Raw genomic sequence first — 27,875 nt, forward strand, 5'->3', positions numbered from 1 at the left:
AAATTTGAGCTAATTCTGTATAAATTGAAGACAGCCTTGCCATAGAAAGCATCATAAGCCTTCATAAATCTTCTAATTAAACAATGTTAACAATAATTATTAAATTCCTTTAAATAATAATTATTAAATTCCATACTAACTAACAAGAAGAGGAGCGTGAATATGTGGAATTTATATTAGGGAAAAAGAGACATTGTTGCTAGGGAAATCAGGAACAGGTAGGTGGGACAAAATAATTGCAAGGAGTTTCTTACCTCCAGATCATCATCATAACTCAGAGCACTGTGGGATGTGCTCTACTGCTCCACTGAAAAATGCCAAAGTGTGAACTCCTGCATGTTGAAAATGTTTTACTCTAATGACCTTCCTATGTTAAATAAATGGACAGATTATTGCAGTTCCCATGCTGAAAAGGCAGTAGAAGCCCATAGCAGTCATAATACCTAAATTAAGAATATATACAAAATTCAGGTGACCGTTGTTTTCCAGTAGGTGTTTCTGACAGCACCTAGAAATTCCTCCCTGAGTCAGATGTCAAATACACAGTAAGACAGGTCAACTGTGCTATAGCAAAGATATGGTAATCTAACAGGATGATGCAGCTGAAGAGAAGAAACAGCTCAAAACGGATGCTTTAAATGCCACTTAATTTTCCTTTTCCTTGCTACAGCTCCCTCTAATGCAGACAAGCCAACAAGAGATGGAAAGGGCAGAATCAAGTCTTCAGCAGGAAGTTTTCCTGTTGCTGACCTCTCCAGAGAGCATTTCAAACTCTATTTTTAGGTTGAGTGCTTCGACTGTCTCCAAGCAAAATTCCTCTAAATATTTTTAAGTATAAAATAAGAAAATTATAATAAGAACAAGCAAATTATCACTTTCCAAGGGACACTGCTGTATATCAAAGAAGCACTTTAAGGCTGACATTTAGGAAATGCTGTCCTATATCTGCATCTCTGAAACATGTAATGGGAGTTCTAGGAAAGTTTTGCCCTCAACACCTTGGAATTAATGTACTTCCAGCCTGTACAGAAATGAAGAAAATGAAGAAACATACACAACCATCCATTCAAGTCTTGCAGATCTTACTTATTCTATCCACAGTGATTATTACTCTCTCTTTCTGTTAGTGATGTGACAGCCACTCATTGCTGATCTTAGACTCATCCACTGATTTTATATAAAATGGACAGAACAATGGGTACCTGCCTTCTTGACTAAATAGCAAAAGCTCTGAAGCTTTTTACAAGTCATCTGGTTTCCAGACATGTCTGGTTCCTTTTTAACAGGCATTTTGTAAGGACCTACTTCTTAATTATTTCATCCTGCGTTAAACCTCTGAATTGTCAGTGGCAATGCTGATGGTAAATAAATCATCCTGCTGTCAAAGAAAGAAGAGATTTACTCTGATGAGCAAGTGTACATTTAAGAACCAGGTCAAACCCTCCAGTCACGACTGCAGAAATCCTTCTGGAAAAATGTCTGTACCACTCACACGCTGACCCAAGGCCTGCTCTGACTAATCAGGTAGGAGACACAACCACGCTACCATGAGTGCTGCCCTCCTGTCAGGACAAGGCTCCTCATTACAGCCTTTGCTGAGTGGTTCATCCTTCCCCTTCACTTCAGCTTACACCACTCTTCCACACCAGCTCTTACAACTGGCCACCACACATACATAACAAAGTAAGGAGCCAGGCACACCACTATACAATAACTCCTTGAGTAACATGAAATTTCTCCTTATTCTTAAAGAACAGAGTGGGTTGAGCACATCTGGATTTGCAGATCCTGCCTAAAACACCAGAGAACACAGAAGGGATGATGGAGGTTCTACAAAACTCAACTGTTAGTTCATCTTAAACAAATCTTCCAAAGGCTGCAAATTGATTACCTATTAAAGGAAAGCCCATTGTGGAACATTGACAAACCCAGCCTAAATATTTTTTAAGATTTTAAAGAGATATTCTGGCAGCCTTTCTGCTCCCCACACCAGCTGTCTTCAGAAGACAATCAGACTGCAAGGCTGAGCAATCACAGAACACTCCTGTTAAGGTTACTTTTTCTTCCTGACCGTGGACATCATCATTCCTGCTTCCTCTGGAGCTCAGCAAATAGGTTAGCAAGTCATAGGGGAAAAAAACAACAGTTGCTTGTAGGATTCTAAGGGGGAAGAGGGAGAGTTACTATAAGCAGTGGACTTGAATTTTCTGTAAAACCATTTAATAATCTCCTGCTAGCTTTCTATTCTTGTTTTGAATATTAGCAGTCTCCATAGTAAAATACCACTTGGCAAAATGAGCAGAGAAGTATGGCACAGAAACAAAGCCAAAGGAAGCAAATGACTGCTGCCCTGCAGCAGACATCCATTTACATCATTAGAGATGCCAATTTAAATGCAATTTGCCAAGACATTTTAAAGTGACACCAAAGTGTTTGTTTTATATTACATGGATGGTTTAACGCATGCTTAAGAGCCAACAAGGACCTTAAAGGCTGGCAAAAAGTATGTGTCTGCCGACTGCAGTTCAGGAGCGGGCCTCTCTGCCTCTCCTTGGCAACTTGCTGAGCAGCAAAAAAGCTGCTGACATGTCAGTGCGAACAAGCCAATGTGTCAAGTGTAAGGAGGAATGCCTTGCTGTCCAAATTCAAAATTTTTCATAACAGAGCAGAAGTTACATCCTTCTGACAGCAGTGTTGATCCTCTGTGGCAATCTAGGAAATCTAGTTTTACCTACTGTAAATGAAAAGAAATGTATTAAATGTCAGCTAAGAAACCATAGGCAAATCAGTGGGCTCAGCCATAGAAATATGTAGCAGCGCTGGGTGCACTCTACTGCACAGACAAAGCAAAGATGAGCCACAAAACTGGAACTGGAACTCTGGATCCAGCACAATCAACACCTTTCAATAGCATACCTGACAACCATGTTTAAAATAACTGTTTTTATGAATTCTTCAGCACCCAGGACTGTGCACAGGGCTAACAGAGTGTAGTCCCATGCCTTACCAACAACCTTCTGCAGGCTCTTATACATACCACACAAGGTCTGTATTTTTAAAACATTATACTTCAGAGTGTCCAATATGTCATACTCAGAATCTACTTTTCAAGAGAGCTCAGAACCTAATTATTCCATCCATCTCAGCCTGATTAGAAACACTGTCCAATGTCCTTCCATAATTCTGCATTTTCTCAAAATGCTGTGGGTCTTAATGGTGTGTAACAAATTTCAGATCAGAAAGGAGGCATGTTAGTGAAGTATACAGAATACAAAAGTCTTATTATTTACAAAGCTGCATTGTAAACACATAGATCAAGGCATACTGGAATGTTTCTTATTAATATCCACAAACATACCAAAGCCGAATGATGCTTTTAATAAAGGTTCAAGTCACATCAAATGATTCATTTTAAATCCATTCCACTTCATCTACTGCCTTCATCTCTGAGCTTCTGGCATATTTTCATCAAAGGATATGGGAGATCCCGTTCAAAAATAAACAAAACAATATCAGGTGGCTGGAGACTGAGCCAGAGGTTGAAGTCTGGTAAGAGACAGAAGAATGAAATAAAGCAAGAAACTGATGTCAGAGAAGAGAGAAAATAAAAGACAGGCACAGAAGAAGGACAGGCAACCACAACCTGAAAGGGAAAAGAAGAAAAAGAATTGATCACAAAGCACTTGAAGAGCATGTGGCCATGAAAAAGAAGGAGGGACTAGAAGTGACACACGATAAAGGAAAGAAACAGGTAATGTTCAGGTAACTAACTCAGCCTTGAGAACAATCTCAGGAAGAAAATTTTCAAAGGGAAAGCAACAAAAAAATCCTGGGAGGCATAGCAGAACAAAGCAATACATGGAAAATAGATCAGAGGAATGAAAAGCACACGGACAGGTGAAAAGACCACAGTGCTAGAGAAGAATTTGCAATGAAAGAGACAAGAATGGAAAGACTGGAAATTATGCTCAGTAGAAGAAACATAGTTCTCATAGGCAAGTAGCTGGCTTGTTTCCTGCCTCACTATGAACATTAGCAGAGAGTAGGCGTGTGTCTGAGACAGAAGTGCATTTATTTTCAAAACAGATTTTCTTGGCAAGAATTGAAATCTAGACCTTGACTCACCAGTTAACTTTATAGTAGCCACCAGGCCTCAGTAAATACAAATCAGGGCCCGACAGTGCAATGAGTAGTGCAGAGGCACAGCCATCCATGCCATGATTTTCACTGCCCCTATGACATGGGCTTGCTTTTAAATCATTGGAAATGAGACAGAAGATTCTGGACTGCAAAGCCAACTCGTGATCCACACAATTCCTCCAAGGGAAGAAAATTCTTGTAGATGAAAGTACATGAAACAGCAATCATATTTAACAAGCCCAAGGCAAATGTAGGCAAGGAAACACAGGGCAGGTTAAAATTAATTTCTTTCCACTTATGATAATGAAAGTTATGTGAAAAGCCAAAAATCCAGACTTTAATCAGTTCATGATGTTTCAAGAACATTAAAATGAACCAAATGCCTTTTCAGAACATTAATTAAGCTTTTCAAATAACACGTGAATGAAAATATAGACATTTCAAAATCCTTGTGATAAAGGCTACTGAAAATGATTGAAAATGCTTACATAGAAATTCTAAAACTAAGAGAAACTGGAATTCAGTGCAAGTATTTGATCCCAAGTTTAGTTTATATCCTTATTATTATCACTGGGTTTTACAGTCTTGCATAAACATCTTTATTATCACGGACTGAATGCAGTCTTTGGTTCTGAATTCCTGTACTTTGTGAACTTTTTAAAGCCTTTGTAACACAACAACTGTACTTCTTAGCAAAAGCATTACAAAAGTTGCTTTTTTCAACCCCAAACCCAGAAGCCCTCTTACCAGATGTGCAAAAAAAAAAAAAAGAAAAGAAAAGAAAAGACATCAAGCCTATGAAGAGCCACTTAGGTATTTCTGAGTTTCAGTCCTCAGCTGCAGGAGATGGCAGATCTAATCCAGCTCTACTACCTTTAGCTGACTCAAGCTTCATAAATTGTATAGGTCTGTGTAGACTATATACAGCCATTGTGTAGACAAACCGTAGTACAGATCAGTCACTCTTGGTTAAACAGAAGTTATTTCCATAAAGAAGACTAGATGAGGAAAGACAAGGAATGGTTTCTGTTCCTTTGTTGTTGCAGGTACCCTGAAAGAGCTGCTGTCCTCAGCATTCAGACCACTGAGGCTTGTCTGGGGATCACAGATACCATCTCACAGCTTTGAATACTTTCATCTGTCCCTCTTTCACCTTCACCTTTCCTTGTCAGTTACAGTTTGCTAGCAAACACTCTGAATTGAGGAAGCAGGCTGCTTGTTCTGGGTCACTTCAGGATTACCTACGCTAACCCCCTTTTTACTCCCTAGAGATCAAATAACATTGGGATTGATCAAAACCTGTTAAGAAACAGGTTTTATCTGCCAGATTGCCTCCTGATTTTAAGTCAACACCTTGATACTACAGCAGTACATGAGGTCCAGGAGTGAAGGTACCTGAGCCCTTCCTCCTGCAAGGTGGAGTATATTGGCAGCCTGCCATGCCAATGCAAAGCCTGAAGCAGGCAGTAAGATCAATGGCCATACATTCACCCATACTGCTGACCCCAGAGCAGAGTTAGGTCCTTAGCAGTTCAGAGAAAATCTCATTTCATTGCCTGAACTGAGAGACCAAAGAGTAAAAAAAAAGAAACTGACAAAACAAAACAAAAAAAGAAAAGCTATGTACAATATACTTTTTTTTTTTTTTTTTTTTTTTTTTTAATTTTTAAAAACAGATTTCAACATGCTAGTTCTGTTTTTGAAAGGATCTCAGTGGGAACATCTCCATCTTATGTGCACTAAAACCTGACCCACAAGGGAACTCTATGCTGTTGCAGCTCTGACGTGGCATGACATAGTGATGCCTGGAAATCTGCTGCAATCTCACAGAACATAACAGTGTGGTTGCACAGTGTGGGGTGCACAATCATAGAATGGCTTAGGTTGAAGTGGACCTTAAAGATCATCCAGTTTCAACTCCTATTTGTAGGCTTGTTGTCAAGCACTAGATCAGGTTGCCCAGGGTGCCATCCATGCTGGCTGAATCCCTCTGATGGAGCACCCACAGCTTCTCTGGGCAACCCTGTTTCAGTGCCTCACCTTTACCTCTGAGTAAATAATTTTTTCCTAACATCTAACAGAAGTTTCCTCTCTTTTAGTTTAAATTAATTCCTCCTTGTTCTAGTGCTATTAAAATGTGTAAAAATTTGGTCACCCTCCTGCTTATAAACTTCCTTCAAGTGCTGGAAGACCACAGTGAAGTCTTCCCAAAGCCTTCTCCTCTCCTGTCTAAACAAGGGCAGCTTTCTCAATCTTTCTTCATAGGACAGGTGCTCCAGCCCTCTGATCATCTTCATGGTCTCCCTCTGGATCCACTCCAACAGCTCTGCATTCTTTCTATACTGGTGGCACCAGACTTGGATGCAGTACTCCAGGTGGGGCCTCATGAGAGCAGAGTAGAGGGGGGCAATCACCTCCCTCTCCCTGCTGGCTACTCCTTTTTTGATGCAGTTCAGGACATTGTTGGCCTTCCAGGTTGCAAGCACACACTGCTGGCTCATGTCCAGCTTTTCATTCTTTGGGGCCCTCAAATCCTTCTCCACAGGGCTGCTCACAATGTGTTTTTCTCCCACTCTGTATTCACATCTGGGATTGTGCAACTCATTGCACTTGGCCTTGGTGAATCCCTTTAGGTTCTCATGGGTCCACTTTTTGGCCCTGCTCAGGGCCCTCTGGATGGTGGTCTTTTCTTTTGTTTTGTCAACTGCACCACTTAGCTTGGTGCCATCAACAAACTTGCTGAGTGCACTCAATCCTGCTCTTTATGCCATTAGCAAAGATGCTGAAGAGCACCAACCACAAGATGAACCCCAGGGAGACACCACTTGTTCCACCTGGATGTTGAGCCACTGGCCTCTTGCTGGGACCATCCAACCAACCCTTTATCCGCTAAATAGAGCGCCCTTCAAATCTCTCCAATTTAGGGATAAGGGGGTAGCGGAGGACCATGTTAAAGGCTTTGCACAAGTCCAGGTTAACTACATCAGTTGCCTTTGTCCACTGATGCCCTCACCTCGACACTGAAAGCCACCAGACAGGCCAGGCATGACCTTCCCTTAGGAATGCTGTGCTGGTTGTCTCAGATCACCTCCTCAGATGAAGAGCTCGGCAATACACAGAAAGGTGTCAGAATGATATGCAGGGCTGGGGCACATCCTCTAAGAGGGACAGCTGAGAGACCTGGGCCAGTAGAAGAGAAGGCTGAGGGGGGATCTCATCACTGCTCATAAATATCTCACGTCTGAGCGTCCAGAGGACGGGGCTGGGCTCGTTTTGGTGGTGCCCAGTGACAGCGCAGGGACGGCGGGCACACATTGGAACACAGGAACTTCCCCGTGAGGTGACACGGCACAGGAACGGGCTGCCCTGGCTGCGGAGCCTCCATCCCCGGAGGCAGCCCAAACCCACCTGTGTGCCGCCTACTGCACCCCACTGTAGGGAACCTGCGGTAGCGGTCAGCAGTGACGTCACCGCTGCGCTATCCCACGCGAGGCCACGCCGCCGTGCTACGAAGCCCACTGTGGACAGGCCCTTACCTGCCGCTGCCTGTCGCCCGCCTTGGCCGGCATAGCTCTGCGCACGGCTGCGCCTCACGGCCGCCACGCGCCGCTAACCGCCGCCGGCCGACCGGAAGTTGATAGCGGCAGCCACGGCAACGCGCCGGAAGCGGCCGCGGGACCGTTTCCAACCTTTCCCCGCTCCTGGAGACGCGGAGCGGTTCGTTCCGGAGGGCGGGGCCGGGCCCGGATGCTCTCGTCCCGGGGCCACGCCTCCTTAAATATGCAAAGCCGAGGGCGGGGCGTCGGAGCCGGACCCGGAAGCGGTGCGGCTGAGTCACCGCGGCAGCCGAGCGGCGGCGGCGATGAGGCAGCAGCCGCACAGGGCGGCGGCGGTAGCGGCAGCGGCGGCAGCATCCTGAGGAGCCGAGCAGCCCGGCAGCGCGAGGAGCCCCGCGGCCTTCCCGCCCGTCCCCGCCGCCACCATGATGGAGGAGATAGACCGGTTCCAGGTGCCCGCCGTGCGCGCCGAGATGCAGCCGCTGGTGAGGGGCGGGCGGGGCCGCGCCGTCCCCGGGAGCCGCTGCCGCTTCGCCTCAGTGCGACGGGGGTGGGAAACGGCGGCGGAGGGGGGGCGGTGCTGGGGGTGACGGGGCGCCGCGGCCGTTATATAATGCCGTACCTCGGCGCCCGGCCGGGCGGGGGCTGCTGTGTCACGGCGGGGGGTGAGGGATCGGCGGGGAGGAGCGCTCCGTCGGGCGAGGTGTGCTCGCGTAAAGTTGTGCGTCTCGAAATAAAGCCTGTGCGGGTGTCAGTCCGTTTTATTTTTGTTATTTTTATTCATTTATTTTATTTTCCCTCACGCCGAGGGATGTCTTTGTGTGTGGGTTTTTTTTTTGTTTTTTTCTCCTTCCTTTCATTCCGGGATGTTTTGCGCTTGATCGTGCTCAGGCGGTGAGCGAGCCCCGGAGACGTTGGCACAATGGGTGCCTGCGCCTCGGGGAAACGCCGCTCCTCGCCTGGAGGCTCCGAGTGCTGTTCTGTGCCTTCCGCCCCCGGGATGCCGATTCCCTTTGGCACCTGGATGAGCCAATTCCATCCCGGTGGTGCGAGATGGGATGTTTGGAGAGGTGAAGGAGCCTTCACGAGATGCGTGTGCAGATCCTCCTGATAGCAGGTGGGGGTGGGTCACTGGCAGGTCAGAATTAGCGTTTAGGATGCTTTCTGAGGCTGCTGGAACATTGTAGAGCTCGCAGCTTGGTGTTGGTGTGTCTTGGTCTCTCGTTGCAGCTAAGCACCGAGAACAAAGCAAGTGCCTTGTGAACAGAAGGACCCTTCCTATGAAGGTCTACAAACTTCTGATTGCTAAGAAAAATGCATTCCTTGTAGTGGAATTTGACACGTTTTGAATGTATTTTTAGTTTTGTTTCTTTCTGTGATTATTCTTTGGATCTTTAGCTGTAGCTTTCATGGCAGGGAAGAAGACTGTCTGTGCAAAGTGGGTTTGCTGCATGCCCTACTTTGTCCAGCAGAAGCAGAAAGTATGGCAAGGCTGGCCCTTGTTATTCCTGTTGGTGTGGCAGTAAGAAAGTTTGGTAAATCTGTTGGCAGACCAAAACAAAAACAACAAAAACAAAAAAACAGCCCACAAGCAGAGAAACAAATAAACAAAAAAAGCACCTTTTAAACATTTTCCAAAACATTTGCAATTTTCTATACCCGGCAAAATGTGATGATAAAGGTTAGGATGGCATATCATGCATCAGTGATGGTAAGTTTAAGTAGGTTTCCTTCCCTTCTTCAGCAATCAACAATTTGGAAAATGCCACAGAGAAATTTCACACATTTTTAGAAAGTACTCTAAAGACACATTCAAAGAGATTTTCTTCCCGTTCTTCAGAATTTCAGTTGACTTCTAAATAATGGTGTTCATAGTGAAAACCAATGTATGTGATGGTCAGCTGCAGTGAGTGGGTGCTGTGAGATTCTTCAGTGTGCCTGGAAATGCTGGCAATAGCCTCAGACATGTGACATACAAAGCCTCATTTAGCATTTTCTGCTTCATAGCTCCTGGTTTGGTACCTTGCAAGCAAGGATTGTTTCTTGTGAGAAACAAGAAGTTTGGAATTTGGCAGTAGTTTGTTATAATAGTTTGCTTGGGCAACTGAATTCTGCCCAGTGCTGCTGCTTGATTGTATGGTGGTTACTTTTTATCCCATTCCTCTTCTTTATGCTTTAAAGTACAATGGAACCTCTACATCTCAATCCAGTGTTGAACAATGAAGGTGTCTGACGGTGTTTTCCTCATCCAAAAAGCTAGTTTTCCAGGTCTGACCTGGAAGCCAGGTTTCTTCCTTGAATTAGGAAGTATATACAGCTGGTAAATGCTTAGGGAAAACCATGTTTGAATATAGTTTGAAGCCTTTCTAAGACCATGAATGCCCAAACCTTCCCCTGGTACATTATTGATCAATTATCCATCAGGGGTAACAGCGTTGATAAATTTGAAAACGTTTCCACATTTTTTATTGTTTGGTTCTTTAGCTTCTAGCTTTTGCGTTGGGGAAGAAAAAAACCATCTATTCAAGCTGATGTGCACTTATTGCATACCCCACTTGTTGAATGTATTTTTGTCAAGCAAAGGCACAGTGTCCCTCCTGGAAGGTACTCAGAAGTCTTCTGGATAGCTGTCTGTGGGTGTCTCTGCTCAAGGTGAGGCTTGGACCGGATGGCCTCCGGAGGTCCTGCCAACCTCAGTCTCTGCAGTTCCCCTGACCTTCCTGTCAGTTGCAGTGATGGAAGCTATGAAGGTGGGCAGTCATTCCCTTCCCCCTTTTCAGTCTGTCTGAATAAGCATTGCTGAGTCACGCAAATCGTCTTGATTCTGCTTCAGCCCTACAAATGTTTTATGAGAAGTTCTTACTCTAATGCCAACCTAAAAAAAAGTGCAGTGTGGGTCTTAATGAGACAGAGTTGTTGCAGATAGATGGACAGGATGGCTGACAGACCCTGACTAAACATTGCTAGTTCATAGGATCAGATCATGTCCAGTGTTTCACATCTTTGCAAGACAGGTTACTCTGTATATTTTGATATTGTGGTACAACGTTCCATGAGAATAGGATGGTCCTGATTCCAGATTCCTATCTTGGAGACTGGCAGCTCTTGGCTTCCACCTCCAAAATAGCTGCCTCTTCAAATTAATAGAAATTAATATACCTGGAGTCTTGTTTGCTTCTAACGCTTCTCAGTATCATGTCTTATCTATCAACATGCTGTAAGCTCGACTGTGGAAACTCTGTTCCAATTATTTTCTCTTTCATAGAATCACCGAGATTGCAAAAGACCTCCAAGATAATCCACTCTAGCCATCCACCTACTACCAGTATTTCCCCACTAATCCATGTCCTTTAGTCAACATCTAAACATTTCTTTGATTGATCTGTCTGGTCACAATCCTTCTGTGCTCACAGAGAGAGGACTCCCCAGTAGCTGCTGGGTAGCAAGTTATTTTCAGATTGCAGCATGGCTGAGATGTGTGACTCAAACTCAGTGTTTCTGCAGCACTCACACAGCGAGGATGATGTGGAGGAAGAGCATTAAAGAGCTCTGAAATAGGAATGAGGAAGCATGGAATTATTTGTAGACCGATCTTACATGCTTTCATTGTGATTTATAAGTGCATTGTGTGCTGTAGGCTAAACTCTTGCAAAATCTTTACTCTTTTTGTTAAAATGAAATGTGCTGAGCAAAATGCAGTGGGATTATATGTTGGATTCTGCTATGTGGAAACCTTCCCAAACTGGCTGGTGTATGATAGCAAACCAATCATACTGGATTGGACATCACTGTTGCAGTTGCTGTTCTTAGCATGAAAACACAAGAGTAAAAGTGCATTTGCCCACAAGGCATCACTATGACTTTTCCTTAAAGTAAGCACCTGCCAAAGCACAACAGCTTCAGAAGAGATTTTATGCAAACTGCTGAGACTTTAGCTTCATTTGTGAAAATGGCACCTGAAAGACAATATTTTAATTCCCCAGTTCTCTTGAAATCTCCCAGTTCACCTGGAAAATGGAACCTCTCTTCAGACAAATTGGGCTAATGGTTCTTATATGTTGTTCTGAACTGTTATGGCCTGGTTGGTTTCCTGGGCTGGCAGCTTGAGTTCTGATTAATGATATAACTAAAGGATTTTTTTTAACTACATCCTGCAGCAACACTATTGGCTTTCCAACCAAAATGCCAAATCTGTGCCGATCCTGGAGGTGTAAAATTTCCAGGATATTTAAAGATAGAGAAGTTGTGTTTCTACTTTTTTTTCCTGAAAATCCAAACCAAAAGCAGAAAAAAAAAATTAATTAGACAATTCATAATTCTCAATTTTTCAAGAATGAGCTATAATTTTAGCCAACAGATATTCAGTGTTTAATATGCTTATTAAATGTTCTTAGTTTTTGGTAATACTGACTGTCTCCTGCTAGGGAAGTTATGCTGTGTATTAAGATCTTTTTTTTTTTTCCTACTGGAAATAGAAAAGCAAGAGTTACTAATAAGCAAAATGAAAGGTTATACCTGTAGGGCTTAGAAATAGTATGTTAATGTAACATTAGGTCCCCAGTGCAGCTAGACAAGAAACTCATCTTTCTAGAAGGAAAAGCCTTCTAAAATGAAAATGGCATTCCTATGTATATTCATTGTAACGTAGCCAGGGGCTTACACAGCTGTATGTTTTGTAAATGCCTGCAGTACGTGATGCTTATAATGGCCCATTACTATGAGTTCTGAAATAGAAATATTCCAGAGGAGCTGCTTTTAGTTACGCAACCTGTTTTGATGTGCTGCAGTGTCATTTATAGCAGTAGTCTTAAAAACAATCTCCCTGAATACTTTTATTCTGTTGTGGTGGTTCCCATGTATTGTATCAGGCCTTTAGCATGGGTATAGGAACAATTTCGTTCTTCCCACAAGCCAGGGTAAAACTGGAGCAGTTGTTCTAGCGCAGGCTCTCAAACGACTGCTGTGATGGTGACCTGTCAGGGTGCAGGAGCTCTGACTCTCTGGGCTGCTGCTTCTTTTCCACTGCTTTGCACAAACTTTCAAATGCAGTTGTTCTGTCAGTCAGGTTGGGAGATCCTTTTCTGAGTGAAGTGTTAAAAGAGAGGTGCTTTGAACTTAACAGAGAGTTAAACTTGCACAATCTCTTGGGATTCTTCCATACCTCCCAAGAGCTCGTTATCTGTAACTTGATATTAATATCTACTGTGATACCATCTTCTGATGCAGAAATTACTGTATATTCTCTCTGCCAGTAGTAATGACAGGTCAGTAAGAAATCAGTCAAGATGAGCACAATTCCAGGGCAAGAGAGGAAAGCCTTTACTTCTGCAGCTTTTATCCAAAGAAAGCACTCAGCTTACCCACAGGGCTGTAGAGCACATGTGTCCTTGCTGGAGCTGTGTTGTCCTTGCTGTCAAACTGAAGACTGAACTTGATAAGAAGACATGAGGGGACCTCATAAGTGCCTTTACTGTGGGTAGGAGGTGAAGTAGGGAGCTGGCTAAAGGCACAGCTGGGAGTCAGTCAGTCACAGTGGTGTGCCTGTTTTCTTCCAGACATTTTAAGACCTTGGCTGGAGCAGTTGTCTTTCTTGCTTCTATGCAGATCAATTTCCTGTCACTTTCCACAGTCACTGTGTCAAAATGTCTACACTTCCCCCATGTTGCACAAACCACGCGTCTTCTGTGAGGCTTTGCATCATTTTGGATATAAGGTCCCAGCAGAATTATTCTGTACCTGTCACTGAAATTGACGTCTTAATAGATGCAGACACTCGCAACTAGTAAATCAATCAGTTCCAGCTCTAACCCTGTGTAGACTTCCTGACCATTATTCTTCTTTCTGAGATTTAAATTGTAATCTTGTTTGGTGAATGGTGCCCCTTTTTGAGCATACAATAAAAAGCAACCATTTTCTTCTCAGTTTTGACGCCGGAGACAGTGAGCTGCAGTAAATGAAATTGTAGGTGGAAATTTTCTTCAGTTTTGAAGAGAAGAAGCTTCTGGGGAATCTGCTTGGCTTTGGGAAATATCCACCATCAATTCACAGGATTGCAAGGCTCATTGCTTCTTTGGGGAGAAATGCTCTCTTAAGTAGATATGGCATATATTGGTTATGTCTTCATTGCTTTTACTAAGTGAGTGGCAAAGACCTCTTAGTTGTGGACTAAGATAAGTTTGTCGTTTTCAGTAGTAAGGCTGAGGGTCAGAAGCAGTGGAAAAGACCATTGACACTCTTAAAGTTACGTTAGAGAAATGCAGTTTCTTCACCCTACTGTGCAAGACCTTATTTGCTGTCCCAAAGGGAAAATGGAGAGCTGTCTCAAAGCTGTTCAGTAGTACTGGCAAGCTGTCTAGTGAAGATCTATCTTCTGCCTGTGAGCAGATTATTTTGCTAGAGCATTTTAAAGTTCTTCCCTGAACTTAATAAGTTCTGTGTACCTGCAGCTTTATTACAGAGGTTGTCAAGCTATCTGCCTGGAGTTGGTGGACAAAACACTTAACAATGCTGTAAGGTAGGTCAAGTCCTCAGACAATAGCTGCCACGTAACTGGTGTTGAAAACAGCACCATGTGGCTTCTGAACCACAGCCTTTAGATTTGGTGTGCTGCTCAGAAGAACATAGTTCTAGCCTTTCTCACCATTTATTTGGAAATCACTTTGCTTGCACACCTCTCTGAGTTTCTTATAGAAAAGGATGTTTTATCTTTTCTGTCTTGCTTTTGTTTTTTGGTGTTCAGAGCCATCAGACAGGAATCCTTTCTCCATGGACATGATACAGTGTCTTGTCTCATGCTTGTCTGACACTGTTTCTCTTGGTATTTTTTCAGTATGCTTCTTGATAAGATTCATTAATACGAGCAGCTGACCTTTTGGGTCTGTAGTGTTCAGTCTAATAAATCCTACAGACAGTCTCTTTTCCTAAGAATCTAGCACAGCAGTGGTGTTTTAACGATCATCATTTCTCTCTGTCTTATGCATTTTACTGATTACATGGGAACATAGGTTGGTGATTTAGTACACTTGTATTCTAATAAATTAACAATTTACTTTGTCTTGTCTGAGGTTTTGTTTGGCTGCAGCCCTTAGTGTAATAGCAAATCTCTGTCTTGATGTCAAAGACAAGACCCTTCTGTGTTTTGAGCCAAGCTAGTTCCAGGAACACAGCTTCTTGGAGCATCTCAGAGCACACAGGTTTGATTTCTGTTAGAGAAGGAGATGAGGGGATTCAGATCCACTCCTGTGCAGTCTATAATCTCTCCTGAATTGCTGAGTTCTTGACAGATATCGTTATTGCCATCTTGCTCTGATATGGCGTGAGATGATCTTTGAGGTCTTAAAACAAACAAAAAACTCTACAACAGTTACTGAAGTCCAGTAAACCCAGTCTGCTGTTTGAAGTGCTACTGATATTGATAGACTACTGAACAAAATGCACAGGAACCTAATGATGATGTTTGGTTATTCAGAGAATGTTCACATTCTTTATAAGTACGGCAGTTCTGTAAGTCAAGTCCTAATGTTTGTGGCTGTGGTTAGAAACCTCTAAATGTTGTCGGTGGTCTGTTTTCAGGATAAAAGCTTTTCAGCTGCACTCGTTGATGCAGTAGAGGAATCTACTACTTAAATATTCACAGGGGCTTATTCCCAATAACTTGATTCCGGGGTTTAAATTTTAATCTGAAACTTGTCTTATGGTTAGTTGTTGCAAGTAGCTTGAGCTGAGGTAAAAAACAACTTTCAAAATTGTTCCTGAATCTGCAGAAGCTGGACATCCAAGGAACTGTCTGAACAGGCTGACCTTCTGAGAAACAGGAGAGCTGTCTGCATTGCACAGAATGCTTTCATTGAAAAAAACCATGTAGAAATGTTCCTTACCAGAGACTGCATGCAAAGCTTTTGCCTTGAAGGATCGTGTGACTGATGCTTCTAAAAACAATGCACTCTTTTGTGAGAAAACATGATTTTCTTCTCATCCACATGCATGTGATGCAAATAGAAGAAACATTGTCTTTGACTGAAGCATTTTGTCCAGCTGAGCACCACAATCACAGGGCTTCTGCAGATGTCACTGTTGCTGGGGCATAAGTGGGGTCTGTGGTGATTACACTGATGGAGGAGTGTAGGTTCACCCTTAGTGAAATGGCTTGTTTGTAATAGGGGTCTTGGGTTTGGAGCAGTGCATAGTGTTCCTGTGACAGTATCTTGAGACAAGCTGTGTGATAGGGGAAGAGTAGGTGTACTCTAATCTTGAGATCTTGTGATTTAAGCTGTGATTAACAAAAGGTCTAACGAGTGGAAGTGAAGAAGTTTTCATTTGGCTGTGCGAGAGATGAATGTGTAACAGATATTTAACAGGATCCAACTGGTACAGAAGCAGTAGGAGAAGCTTATTTTAAGTTTAGGATTCCTGACCTCTAGACAGTCTCGAGCAGAATTGTGAAATAATACAGGGAAAGATTTAACCTTTGCTCTTTCTCCCCACCAACCTCTTTCAGGTTGGTAGTCTGTCTAGATCTCTGGAATCATCCTTCCTCTTTATATAAAGAAATAGCTTCAAATAGCCATCCCAACAATAGCTGCAAGAATGGCATCTTCACAGCTTTAAAGATGGAAGTCACCTAGCCTGTGTGTAAAAACTGCACTTCACATAGGGCTGCTTGTACCTGATAAATATTGGAGAAACTGCTAGCTAATGTGATTCAATTTCTGTAAATCTGCTTGTCAGAAGTAGAGCTTAGATTATAGTTTTTGTTTTAGTTTTCCCCTAAAATTGAGGGGATTGTATACGACATGGGAAGTCCAACACTTCCTGAAAATGTTATGACATTTGCACTAATGTTTATCTGCCAGAAATTGCTACTTTGGGTTGTTAATGCAGAGCCTGAGGGTATCATCTAGTATTCTTTAAAGCACTAATGATTTCTCTCTTGCTCCAATGGGATAAAAAGATACACTGCTCCTTTCTGGCTATTCCAGCAGAGCCTTACTATTCAGTGGATATGCTTTAGCCAGCATACCACAAAAGAACTTCTTCATGGTAAGAATATCTTGTAGCTCCTGAAAAAAAATAGGGCAAAGTCATTGTGAAAACAACTGAGATGATCCATGCTGTGCATGTAGGAATTATTATAAAGAGATTATCTGGTTATGGGAGAATGCTTCATTTGGATTATTTCACTACATGTAATTTATAATCCATGCCTTTGCAAAAAAAAAAAAAAGTTTCCTTGTGCTGCAGTGGCACGTGTCAGACATGAGCTATTACTAACACTAAGGTTCTGTATTTGCAACATTGAATTTTTTTAAGATTAAGCTCTGAATTTGAGGAAAAAAGTTATTCAGGTAGGAATCAATCCAGCAAAAAAAAAAAGTGTCCCAGTAGGTTTACTGGTAGAACACTTAAGGAATCTGCAGATGCTTTTGTTTTGATTTGCAGAGGTGTGAAGCTTGCTGCTTGCTTTGTGGCTGTAGGCTATACTTGGTTTGACAATGTAGTACACATGCGTACATATATGTCATATATGTGTTTAGCTACTTAAACACTGTTCAGTACTAGGACTCTCCTCAAACTAGGACTCTACTTGTTGATCAGTCTAGGTATAAGAATGAGGGTGAATGTGCTGGTGTTGCCAAGAGACCAGGTCTGTTTTTAACTCTGCTCTATAAACTAGGAGTCCATGATAGATACAGATTCTAACAGTACCAAAGATTTCTCTTGTTTGTGTATAAAATTAATACTTAGAGCAGTAGTTAGTACAATGTTCCTGTATGGCGGGGCTGACTGGAGGAGCTAGTGGCTAATACCATAGCAAAAGCATGCCTGGAGAGACTCAAAATGCTTATGCTGACATGAGAGAATGTGAGTTTGATAGTGGTTTACTTACTTCACTTACACTTCTGTGGCTCTGTGATTCTGTATGAGCAAAAAGTATTGTCTTTTTTTTTTGTAAGCCATGGCAGTTCAACAATGGCTGTGATGCGAAGTGACGATGGATAATTTTGCTGTGATGGACAGAGAAACTCATGTTAAGCCTTCTGGCTTTTCAGCTTCCGAATCTGCACCCAGCTGTGAATTTATTCTTGACTGCACTAAGTCCTGTTATCTCGAGCAACTGTTCTCAATCATTTTGAGGGTCAAACACTTCACTTTGATTTCTGTGTTGTCTTTTGTGAAACAGTACAGAATTATACAGAATAATAGGGCATGTTGTGAGTTTTTAATAGATTCATAGGAACACAAAATCAAGTCCTGATGCACTTCCTTGATGCTACTTCTGCCTGTTGCTTTCTGGTGATGGTTTTGTTTGTGTGTATGTGTGTTTTTGTTTTTTTTTTTTCATTTGTTTTTGAGGGATGGGAAAGAGATCTTCAAATGACCAAAGAAGTCTGGTTTGTTTTATTAATAAGTAATGGGAGAAAGCTAGATGCTTCTTACTGCAAGTATTCTCCATTGGCATGGGGGCTGGTAGATACCAAGGAAGAACCTGCTGGGAGACTTTGCATAAATTCAAAACTCATTAACATCACAGGGAATTACTAGCAGTCCACAGCAGTAGCAATAAGATTTTCATGCCTGTCACATGGGAGGGCTGGAAGTCATGGTCAAGGCAGGCCCATTACGTAACACTGCATGCATGACCTTCGGAAGTGTGTTAGACCTTTGCTAAGATTTTATTCCTTTGTTATTGCAAACTTGTTACTTGGTTTAGCAAGCTGGAGGTAGTTGCTCTTCTCTGTCTTTTCCAAATTGTACTTCTTTGTCTTTTCCAAATTTTCCAGGTAAGTTTTACTGGCCCTCAGATGATATCTCATGTGCCAAGACTGTTGTCTGAGCTAGTTTTGTCCTAGGTCAGCTGGTGCAAGCAGTGAGCACATATTGCACTCTAAATCAGACCTAAGTGATTAGTTTTCAGTCTTGAAGAAATGTGCTTCATTCACATCCTCTGTACATTTGTCCCCATCTGGAAGAAAGGATTGTGCTGTGGTCACTTTGAGTGCTGGAAAATGGTGAGCTACACTGCTTCCTTTGGCAGAGCAAGAGGCACCTTATGGGTATAGCTAATATTTTGTAAAAAGCACCTGTGATTCAGATTCAAATTAGTTCTGCTCTGTGTGTGCACCAACAGGTCAAGTTACAGACTTTTCTTGAAGGTTAGAGCAACCAGATGGATGTGTTCTGAAGCCTCAAAAGCTACTTCTTTGTTACAAAGATTTCATGCGTGACTAGAAATGTGAAATCTTAGAGCAATTTTTGCTGTGTTTTAACCACTTATTAAAGGTTCTGACTGAATTTGTCCTGATTTTACCTGCTAGTGTTTGCAGGTGTCTTGGTAATTCATCTACAGTAGTATAGAAAAAGGCTAATAAACCACTAGGGTTTATTAAAAATTGTTTTACTGCTTGCTGAAGTGTAGTAAGTGGTTCTGTAAATCTGGCCTTCCTTCAATTTAGCAGAGCACCTGGAAAATTACCAACTGTGTCCAGGGGATGTTTCAACCTAATTAATGTCTCCTGGCTTGGGTTGCTGCTCTGAACCTTGCCTGGGTTTTTATCAAGAAAGAACAAAACCTTTGTTTAGAGCAGAGAGGTATGCTGAACAATGAGTGTACATCAGAAACTCTAAATGGAAAGCAAAGGTGTCAATCTGGATGTAAGAGTTGGTCACTGAGATCTTTTCATGAATGATATGGGGAGAGAGAGAATGATAGCTTCGTAAGCTGTTACCCTGTGGTGTGCCTTCAGCTCAACAAAAGTCTTGATGTTACTTCACTTTGCAGGTGGTGGGCAATACTCAGAGCTGGCTGAAAGGCAGCCTTGTTTCCATTTGCACAAAGGTAGTGGGCTCTCAGTAGAGCCAGTGTGTCCTCTACCATATAGAAGACCTATACCACTCTCTTTATATATCTCAAATTCAAAAGAACAATTTGGAAACGGAGCACTGCAGCTCTTCTCAGATTGCTATGATCATGTAAGTGCTGCTGTCTTATTGTCTTGCCTTGTCATAGATGTAGTTTCAGAGATAACTGTATGTCCTTGGCAGGCAGAGTGTATATGTAAACAAAATGTTATGTAGTTGGATGCTGGAAACTGCAACACCCCCAGGAACTCCAATCAAATTTGGTGAATTCTTTGCGGGAAAGATACTGTAAATTAGCGAGGTAATGTTCTGCACATCTCTTCCTAGATCCTTGCCATCACAGAGTTATGCCTGTCGACAGTCAGGACTGGCTTGCTCTGCTCTTGCAAGTCATCACATGTTGGTGACTGTCCTAGCTTTCATCACTTTCTATATAGCGAGACAGCACAGGTCTCTTTTCTGGTGTTGATAAAGTTCTCCCAGTAGCTATTTTGATTGAGTGTTGAATGAAAGTTTTTATTTCAGCTTTGCTCTCTCCTGTCCCTGAAGTCAAATTCAGAAATAAGAAACAAATTCTGTACATTTGGTTTTGTTCCAAGCCTTAGGTAGGTTTCTGGGAAGAACAGCATCTTTCCTTGAAAATCTGCATCGTTACCAGATATGGAAGAAGAGTTGAGATTCCCACAGCTGCCAACAGAGAGAAAATTTACCTTACACAATCCTGTGGGATTCTTGTGAATAGAAGAATGTCTTTGTAATTAGATCTTTCTTGGGACACAGCATCACTCCATTTTTCACTCTGGCTCAGATGATATGTGCTGGCTCTGGTTTTGTGCTGATATTGTGTTGAATGCTGGATGTCTCTCTTGCAGTAATACCTGTAGCAGCTGAGATATGAGGAAAAACAGTCAATACAGCTATCTAAAAATAATTGCAAGACATCTCTCTGGTAGCAAGAAGTAACTTCATAGTACACTGGTTAGAGATATCAGTGCACAGACTTTGTGCAGTAAGGAAACACAGGTTGTACACTTAAAAGTGCAGTGGCTGGTCTTTAGCAGTGTCCTTGGCACATAGTTAAGTTCTGAATACATGACTGTAAACTTAGCTGTCCTGCACCTAATATGGCATTGCTGCCTGCTTCTTCACTTGTTCAGCAGCAAGCTGTATGGTTGATCTTGGGTGTTGTAGTTAGAGATTAAAGTTATGGGCCATACAGGAAACATCTCAGGACAGTGACCAGAACCAGTGTCAGACCATGTCTCATGCTGCATATTGAGCAACTCTTTTGCTAAAGCTTTAGAAAACAAATCCAGGTTGCTGGGTTAAATGTTGCTATTAAAGCAACTAGAAGAAGCTGTTCTTCCTGATCTCTAGAGAAACTGATCTTTGAAATCCCTGTCTTTGTCATAGTTCATAAAGGCTTTATACAGATGTAGCTCTATTTATGGTACGGGGTCAGGATTCTAATTACTGGAGCACAGCCAAAGGAGCAGCCTTCCCTGCACTGACTACCCTGTGTACCTCAAATGCAAAGGGAGGTGGAAAAACCAGTATTCAGAGTTTGTTCTTGAGAAGCTTTTCCATACCTTTTACAGAATGCACTAATGGCTTAATGTGACATATTCTGTTTTTAATGCAAACAGATCCTTCTAGAATCCTAATGTCATCTAGAAAACAAGCAAGATAGTGGCTCTTGGATCTGATATTTAGATTGGAGAAATTAAACTGCATTACAAGGTCCAGTGAACAGGAGCACGAACTGTCTTTGTTTCTGTTGCAAGCTTGCCATCTAATTATCTAAGAGGTATATATATTGTGTCTCCTTTGCTACCCTCAAGCCTCTGACAAGTTCAGGTAAGCTGGAATTCTTCAGTGAGTGCAGTGTACAGTCTTTTATTAACTGTTCCTCTGTTTTGGTGCACCAAAAAATAAAAATTATTGTCCTGAGCCACCCCAGAAGCATATGTACAGTACTTAGGGCGTAGGCAGTGTGTTGTTACCAGCTGCTGCCAGCTACTAAGAGTCTAGTAATATCTGATCAGGACATTTATTATAAACTCTTTGTCTACTTTGCTGCTTGCAGCTGGAAGAACTTTTCTGTCTAGTCTTGCTGTAAGAAAATATTCTTTGGCAAAGGTAAAGAAATAGCACCTAAGCTCAATCCACCATGGCTGGAGAGTTCCAAAAACAAAACCATCTTTCTCAAGTCCTGTGGGCTTCTCCAGTAAGAAATCATAGAAAAGAAGGACAATTGAAGACAAGTAGTGGTGAAAGGTTCTAATTCTGCCCCATGGTGTGTAGAAATTGGTTGAGAGCCAAAGGTAGCTATTGATAAGGCAAAAGCAGTAATATTTTCTTTAAAGTAGAGTAGACATTTGCCCAGACTTCCAGGAAGGAGGCTTAGTGTCTACCTGGGGTCGTGTCACTGCACTGTGAAAGCTGTCTTCTTGATGTATTAGAAAAGTCCTGCTGTGGCATAGCAAACTTCTGTGGACTCTTCTTTTTCCCAAAAAAATTATTGCATAGGAAGCTAAGTAGACACATATTTTCCAGGGGAATAATGGAAGACAGTATAAAACTTTAAAGCCTTTTTTTCCAGAAGAACTGATCGTTCATTATTGTCCATTGTAAATTCACATTTCTCATGCAGTGTTGGATTAAGAACATGATAATTTTTGTGGTGCCTTACCACTGTACCTGCAAGTATCTGTCAAAATAACCAGATTTGAAAGTTAGAAAAATAGCTCTTGAGCCAAATTGCAGTTCTTAAAAGTCAATTCTGTGTCAACATGAAACCTTTGATTCAGTCGACTCAGTTAATATTGATTAAAATTACAGTCACAATTAAGCCAGAGTCTGGTGATGGTGCCCTTGTGTTGCTATAGGCAACCAACACATTGCAAACCTACTGAATATTACATCTAAATTTAATATTTCCGTGGTCTTCTTGATAGAAACAAGATTTCTTCCCATAGGTGAGGAGAGCTCTGACAACCCTGAGAGCAAGCAGAAACCATGCTAAAAAGATCAAGGATTTTGATGTCTGTTCTTGATTATTTTTTAATGCCTTTCCATTGTGGAACAGGTTTTCTGTTTAAGTTTCTTACCTTTGCTTCTTGAGTCATCGGGGCAAACACATCAGAAGCCATACAATGTTCAGCCTGTGTCTCTTAGTTCAAAAAGCAGATTTTGAGTTCATACTTCAGCATTGCCTTGGATTCTGGCTGGTCTCCCCATGGAGCTGCTGGCCACCATCCTGAGAAACCAACAAGGAAACTCAGGACAAAACAACACTAAATGAAGAGATCGCATGTGTCAACTTTCATTTGGAGGTCAGAAGCTCATAGCTCTCTCCATGGCAGTGGGATTTCTCCAGCCAAAACAACCCAGAGGAAAATAAATCCTATCCTTGCAGTGATACTTAAATAGTGTAGGGCATGTGGTGTGATGGGTCCTAATGGCTCAGATGCATGTTTCATAGGCAATTTCTGATGTGTTCTTGCATCACTGATGTTTGTCGTAATACCCTTTGGCTGTTCTCACTGAAATGGGATGGTAGTCAGTAGTGGGCTACACTCAGCCTTTTGGGACATCAGTGTGACATTCATATTCCTTGCTGCCCCTGACCACCCACTGCTCCTCTTGTATACAGACAAGTTGTTAGCAGCTGATGGGACATACAGTTTCACGTGGACCATAAGTATGCGATATGTCTGTAAAGTAAATGAAAATATTTCTGTAACCATTTTCACATCAGCTTGATGGTTTGGCAGTGTCTGTTAGCTAATTCATATAGATGTAACAATGTCTTTCTATACAAGCAGTGCATCATTTTTTTCTCTAATGGGTTTCTTACATCTTTCAAGAAAGGAACCTATTAATGTCCAGTATGGAGCCAAATTGGTGGTAGCGATGGTTGTTAAAACCAGGTGAGAAAATCAGTAGGTTTGTGGTACTGTTTCCATTCTCAAGGGCATCTGTGAGGTTTATCTGTGTTGTAACCACATCTGCTAATCCAGCATAGCACAGATTCTTGAATTAATGTTAACTTTAAGCATCTCTGTCCAGACATTCCACCCTGGAGCCCAGCAGGACTATAGATCTGTCCCAGAAGCAGGTGAATTAGCCTCCAGGGAGTTTCATGTGCTTTTCTGATTGCACAGTGAGAATGTACGTGTAACTGGTTTAAAGCTAAGTGTAGTTGTCTTCCTGCTGCACTGCAGTAACTTAGTAGCAAGTACCTCAGTGCTCTGAATTTTTTTAGCTACATGAAAAAGATTTGCCTCCAAGCTATGCAAGAGTGCATGCTACTCATGCACAGATTGTATTGCTCCTTGGTTGTAAGTCTTTTGCTAGCTAACACATTCAAGCTCCTTCCAGCAAGGTTGCTTGCTTCCAGCCTGGAGGGATTTTTATTTATTTATTTATTTATCTGTTAATTTATTTTTGGATGTTCGCTTAGTTGAATTGAGTTTTATGGATCCTAAGGGATGTGTTTTGTAAGTAACTCTGCAGGGAGGCAGTGTGGAAAGCCAGGCACATATTTTCACTTAAAAAAAAAAAAAAAAGGAAGAAAACTTGATTTATCATAAGTCATTTGCTGAACTGAACTGTAATTGCATTTTCAAGCAATTTCTATGCCCTGTGGAATATTGTGCAGAGTTTCGTGGCTTTCCTGTTTGTGCAAGGCAATAATTACTGCAGACAATCTCTGCAACTCCTGCATTCTTATAGGAGATTGCCACCCAGTTTCAGTGCTGCTCTATTCTCTTCTAAAAATCATAGAGAAAGTGTTCTGATGCTATTGCAAAAGTGTTTAAGAATGAAGCAAACTGTGCAGATGGGCCTGTAGTTTCTGCTCATGAAGGACTTTTACTCAGTAAAGCTATTTTTAAAAATTTTTGATTTCTGTACTGTCTTGGCTTATTAGGATCTGTAGACATTATAAAAACAATGGAAGATGTCTAAAATGCCCACACAAAAGCCATCTGGTAAGAGTTTTAAACTATGTCTGCCTTGGTTGTGTCTGTAAAATAAGTAACTCAATAGATAGGTAAGCAGAGTGTTGGTTGAAGTCTCTAGGTACTTTGAGTGCTATATTTGAAGGAATAAATACAAACAACTTTTTAATAGGTATTTGTTTCAGGAAAATTATATCAAATATAGTAAATGTGTGAGTTAAAATAGCAGTAGTCTAACAGAACTTTCTGGCTCAGTGTGCTGTGGAGAAGGAAAAGACTGATGTAAAAAGTCAGAGCTGATTAATCATAGTGCTGCTCTGACTTCTTTCTGGCTTTGAGCTGCTGTGCAGTTTTGTCTCTCGAGGGCAAGTAGCCCTGAAGGACTGAATGTGCAGTGTTATTTCCTGAACAATCTCTAAGGCACACAGGGCACTAGGCAGGCTCCCTACAACAGCCTTTTTATTCACAGACATCCATACAATCAGGCTTAGCAAAGGTTTGTGGCTTTCCTGCACCGTGAGCTGTTCTGGATGTGACTTCTCTTGATTAAGATGTCAGTATTTTGCATTGCGCTATTTTGCAAATCTGCAAGTTTTCTTCCAAAGATAGTGCTAAACACACCTTTTTAAATAGTCTTCCTTGTTGCTAGCCCTCCCATCCCATGTTATTTCAGATTGCTCTTGAGTCAAATTCAGTTTTTAATACTGTGCCATTGCCACATATGTTATGTGCAATTGCTGGGGACTGTCGTAGAGTCATAGAATGGCCTGGGTTGAAAAGGACCACAGCGATCATCGAGTTTCAACCCCCTGCTATGTGCAGGGTCGCCAACCAGCAGACCAGGCTGCCCAGAGCCACATCCAGCCTGGCCTGGAATGCCTCCAGGGATGGGGCATCCACAACCTCCTTGGGCAACCTGTTCCAGTGCCTCACCACCCTCTGTGTGAAAAACTTCCTCCTAGTATCTCACCTAAACCTCCTCTGTCTCAGTTTAAAACCATTCCCCCATGTCCTATCATAAAAAGATGTACTCTTCCTCCCTTCGAGTATTGGAAGGCTGGAATGAGGTCTCCCTGGAGCCTTCCCTATCCTTGGTGTGAGAACCACCAAGCTTTGTGTGCACCTGCAAAGAGGGTGCAGGTGAAAGAACTGAGAAAAGTTGTCCTGCAGCAGAGGTTTGTGAGGGTCTACGTGTGTCGAGGTGTAACTGTTGCCTAAAGGGTGACAGTGTGCATATGCACACTGGTTGTGGAACCACCTGAGACATGATGCACTAACTGTCACATCTATGGTAAGGTTTAGCACTGCAGAGGAAAAGAGCCCATGGAGAATTTCAAAGCAGCAGCCCACATGTTGGCTCCATGCACAGAAGAGAGAGCCATGAGCTTGCCCCGTGTCAGTGGGATGACATCTCTGCCAGAAAGCAGCAATTAAGCAACAGTAGGGCTGATGTCGAAGTGCCAGAGGCCAGTGTCCTTTAAAAAGGCTTCTGAAGGAAAGAACAACACTCAAAAGTCTCTTGAACTTTTGGTAGAGGCAAACCTGCCAACAAAAGCTGGGGGGATGGAGAGAACGTTTCTGGGAAATATTCAATATAATACTTTAGTATATGTATTGCACTTTTTGCTGTGGTAAACTGCAGTGGTCCTCTCAGCTACATCTTATTTTCTAAATATTAGCACAAATTTGCCACCCTCTTCATTATTCAGAGGGAAAGAGGTTTCTGTGTTCTGCTAGAGTTGTCTTTTCTTGCTTCAGGAAAGTGCACAGCTAAGGCCAACCTCTTCATAGCATAGGTATAGCAATCAGTGTGTCAGAGACCAAAAGCACTTGCAGCTCAAAAAGGCCTTGCTGTGATTTACAGCAATTTTAAATGACACATTGAGGAATACTTGTCAATACATTCATGGGGAAATAAGTCACTCAGTTAATCACTCAAACCTTTAATAACTCTGGCTTTGGGACACCTGCTTATTTTGCAGTGCACTTTTGTACACCTGCCTGTCAGCAAAACACAGTTAGAAAACAGAGTTTTTATTTTCCTTCAGATACTGAAGGTTGCAAGCTGTTTTTTATCCTGGCTATGAGTATGCAGTACTTGTTTCTTCTGCTGGATGATAGCAGCATTCTACTTAAGTTTTTATCTTAGTCCTGCACCAATCTGATCAAGACACATTTCTATGCTTTGGAGACAAGTGGCAAGGCTTCTTTGGATCTGTACTATATGAAAGAGGCACTTAAGCAGAGATAAATTTCTGTAACAGGTTTGAAGAAAATTCCATAGAATATTACTAGAGAAACGGGACGGAGTGGTTAACACATGCACTTTTTTCCTAAGCTCTACTGCTTTTCTAGAAGACACAGACTATAAGAGCAGCTACAAAATATCTATGGCAAGGAATGAATGGCAGGAGATGAAGTGTTTGGGGTCTTAACTGTGCTCAATGAAAAAGAGGGAGGGAATGGCAATGTTTAGGAATGTAGGGGAAAGGAAATTACTGAGATATGAAGAAACACTACTTTCCTGGAGAATTCTGTTATGATGTTAATGATCATTTTTGCAGTCTCAACGAAGTGATGGCTGTCAAGTGTTAAAATAATCACATGGAACTTGCCACCCATTTCACTGACTAAACTAATTGAATTTAATTTTAAATATGCAATCACCAACTTTAAAGATTCAGGACAAATATTTCAGAAATAATCTGTGTGAGAGAAACTTGCTGCTGTGTAAATAAAACATTTGGAAGAATGTGACTTCACAGTCAAATAGTGCACTGGAAAAGTCACTGTCTGGAAGCTTGTTACTCACGTTTAATGCTTCCTTGGTAATCGTTTCTTCAGAGGTACGGGGAGGATTTTCAGGTTATTAAGCTGAAGTGGTTGAATAATAATTTCCCCATTGAGAAATCAGTTGGGAGTTGGAAAATGTGAAGAAAGCTATTTCTCTTCAACCGTGCAGGAGGTCTGAGGCAGAGATCAGTTCTGAAATCTTGTTGGGCAGAAACTATCAAATTTGCAACACCTTGACTCTGTGTGCGTTTATAATCTCAGATGTAAAGTTTAAGATATTCACTGCTTGTTAAAAATTGTGTTTGTGCACTTGGGCTCTAATTGCTATTCAAATGTAGTTTTAGCAGTAGAAGTTTAGTAGGAGGTAGGAAATCAGGTTAATTTGTTACGATACCAGAAAGTGGATGAACATGAAGAGGGGTGTACGAACAGAGACTGTTACTGGGAGCAGAAAGAGCAACTACAAAGTAAGACTAGATTTAGCTGCACATTGAAAGTTGACTTCATTAAAAAAAAAAAAAAATACAGACCAGTCATCGGAGTAAAAACAAACGCATAAATC

The 27,875-nt window shown here is 41.9% G+C and overlaps 2 protein-coding genes across 7 annotated transcripts in view; one reads left to right on the forward strand and one right to left on the reverse strand.

Annotated features, from left to right (window-relative positions):
- The window catches only part of DNAI1 (dynein axonemal intermediate chain 1), a 137,606-nt gene extending 129,757 nt beyond the window's left edge, over positions 1–7,849 (reverse strand). For all 4 annotated transcript variants that reach the window (XR_016461640.1, XM_031609284.2, XM_090131376.1 and 1 more), the window contains exon 1: positions 7,677–7,849. Coding sequence is in view for 3 of the 4 variants with exons in the window: in XM_031609284.2 (XP_031465144.2) it covers positions 7,677–7,709 (33 nt within the window). In the remaining variant the exon portion in view is untranslated. The remainder of the gene's footprint in view (positions 1–7,676) is intronic.
- A 101-nt stretch (positions 7,850–7,950) lies between these two features.
- Positions 7,951–27,875, forward strand: part of FAM219A (family with sequence similarity 219 member A) — a 94,901-nt gene continuing 74,976 nt past the window's right edge. For 2 of the 3 annotated variants that reach the window (XM_031609290.2, XM_031609291.2), the window contains exon 1: positions 7,951–8,182. In XM_031609290.2, the coding sequence (XP_031465150.1) occupies positions 8,123–8,182 (60 nt within the window). In that variant the 5' untranslated portion in view covers positions 7,951–8,122. The remainder of the gene's footprint in view (positions 8,183–27,875) is intronic. The other variant, XM_090131378.1, reaches the window with a different exon arrangement.

Source organism: Phasianus colchicus, chromosome Z, assembly GCF_987193195.1.
Source record: "Phasianus colchicus chromosome Z, bPhaCol1.hap1.1, whole genome shotgun sequence".
NCBI classification, from domain to species: domain Eukaryota; kingdom Metazoa; phylum Chordata; class Aves; order Galliformes; family Phasianidae; genus Phasianus; species Phasianus colchicus.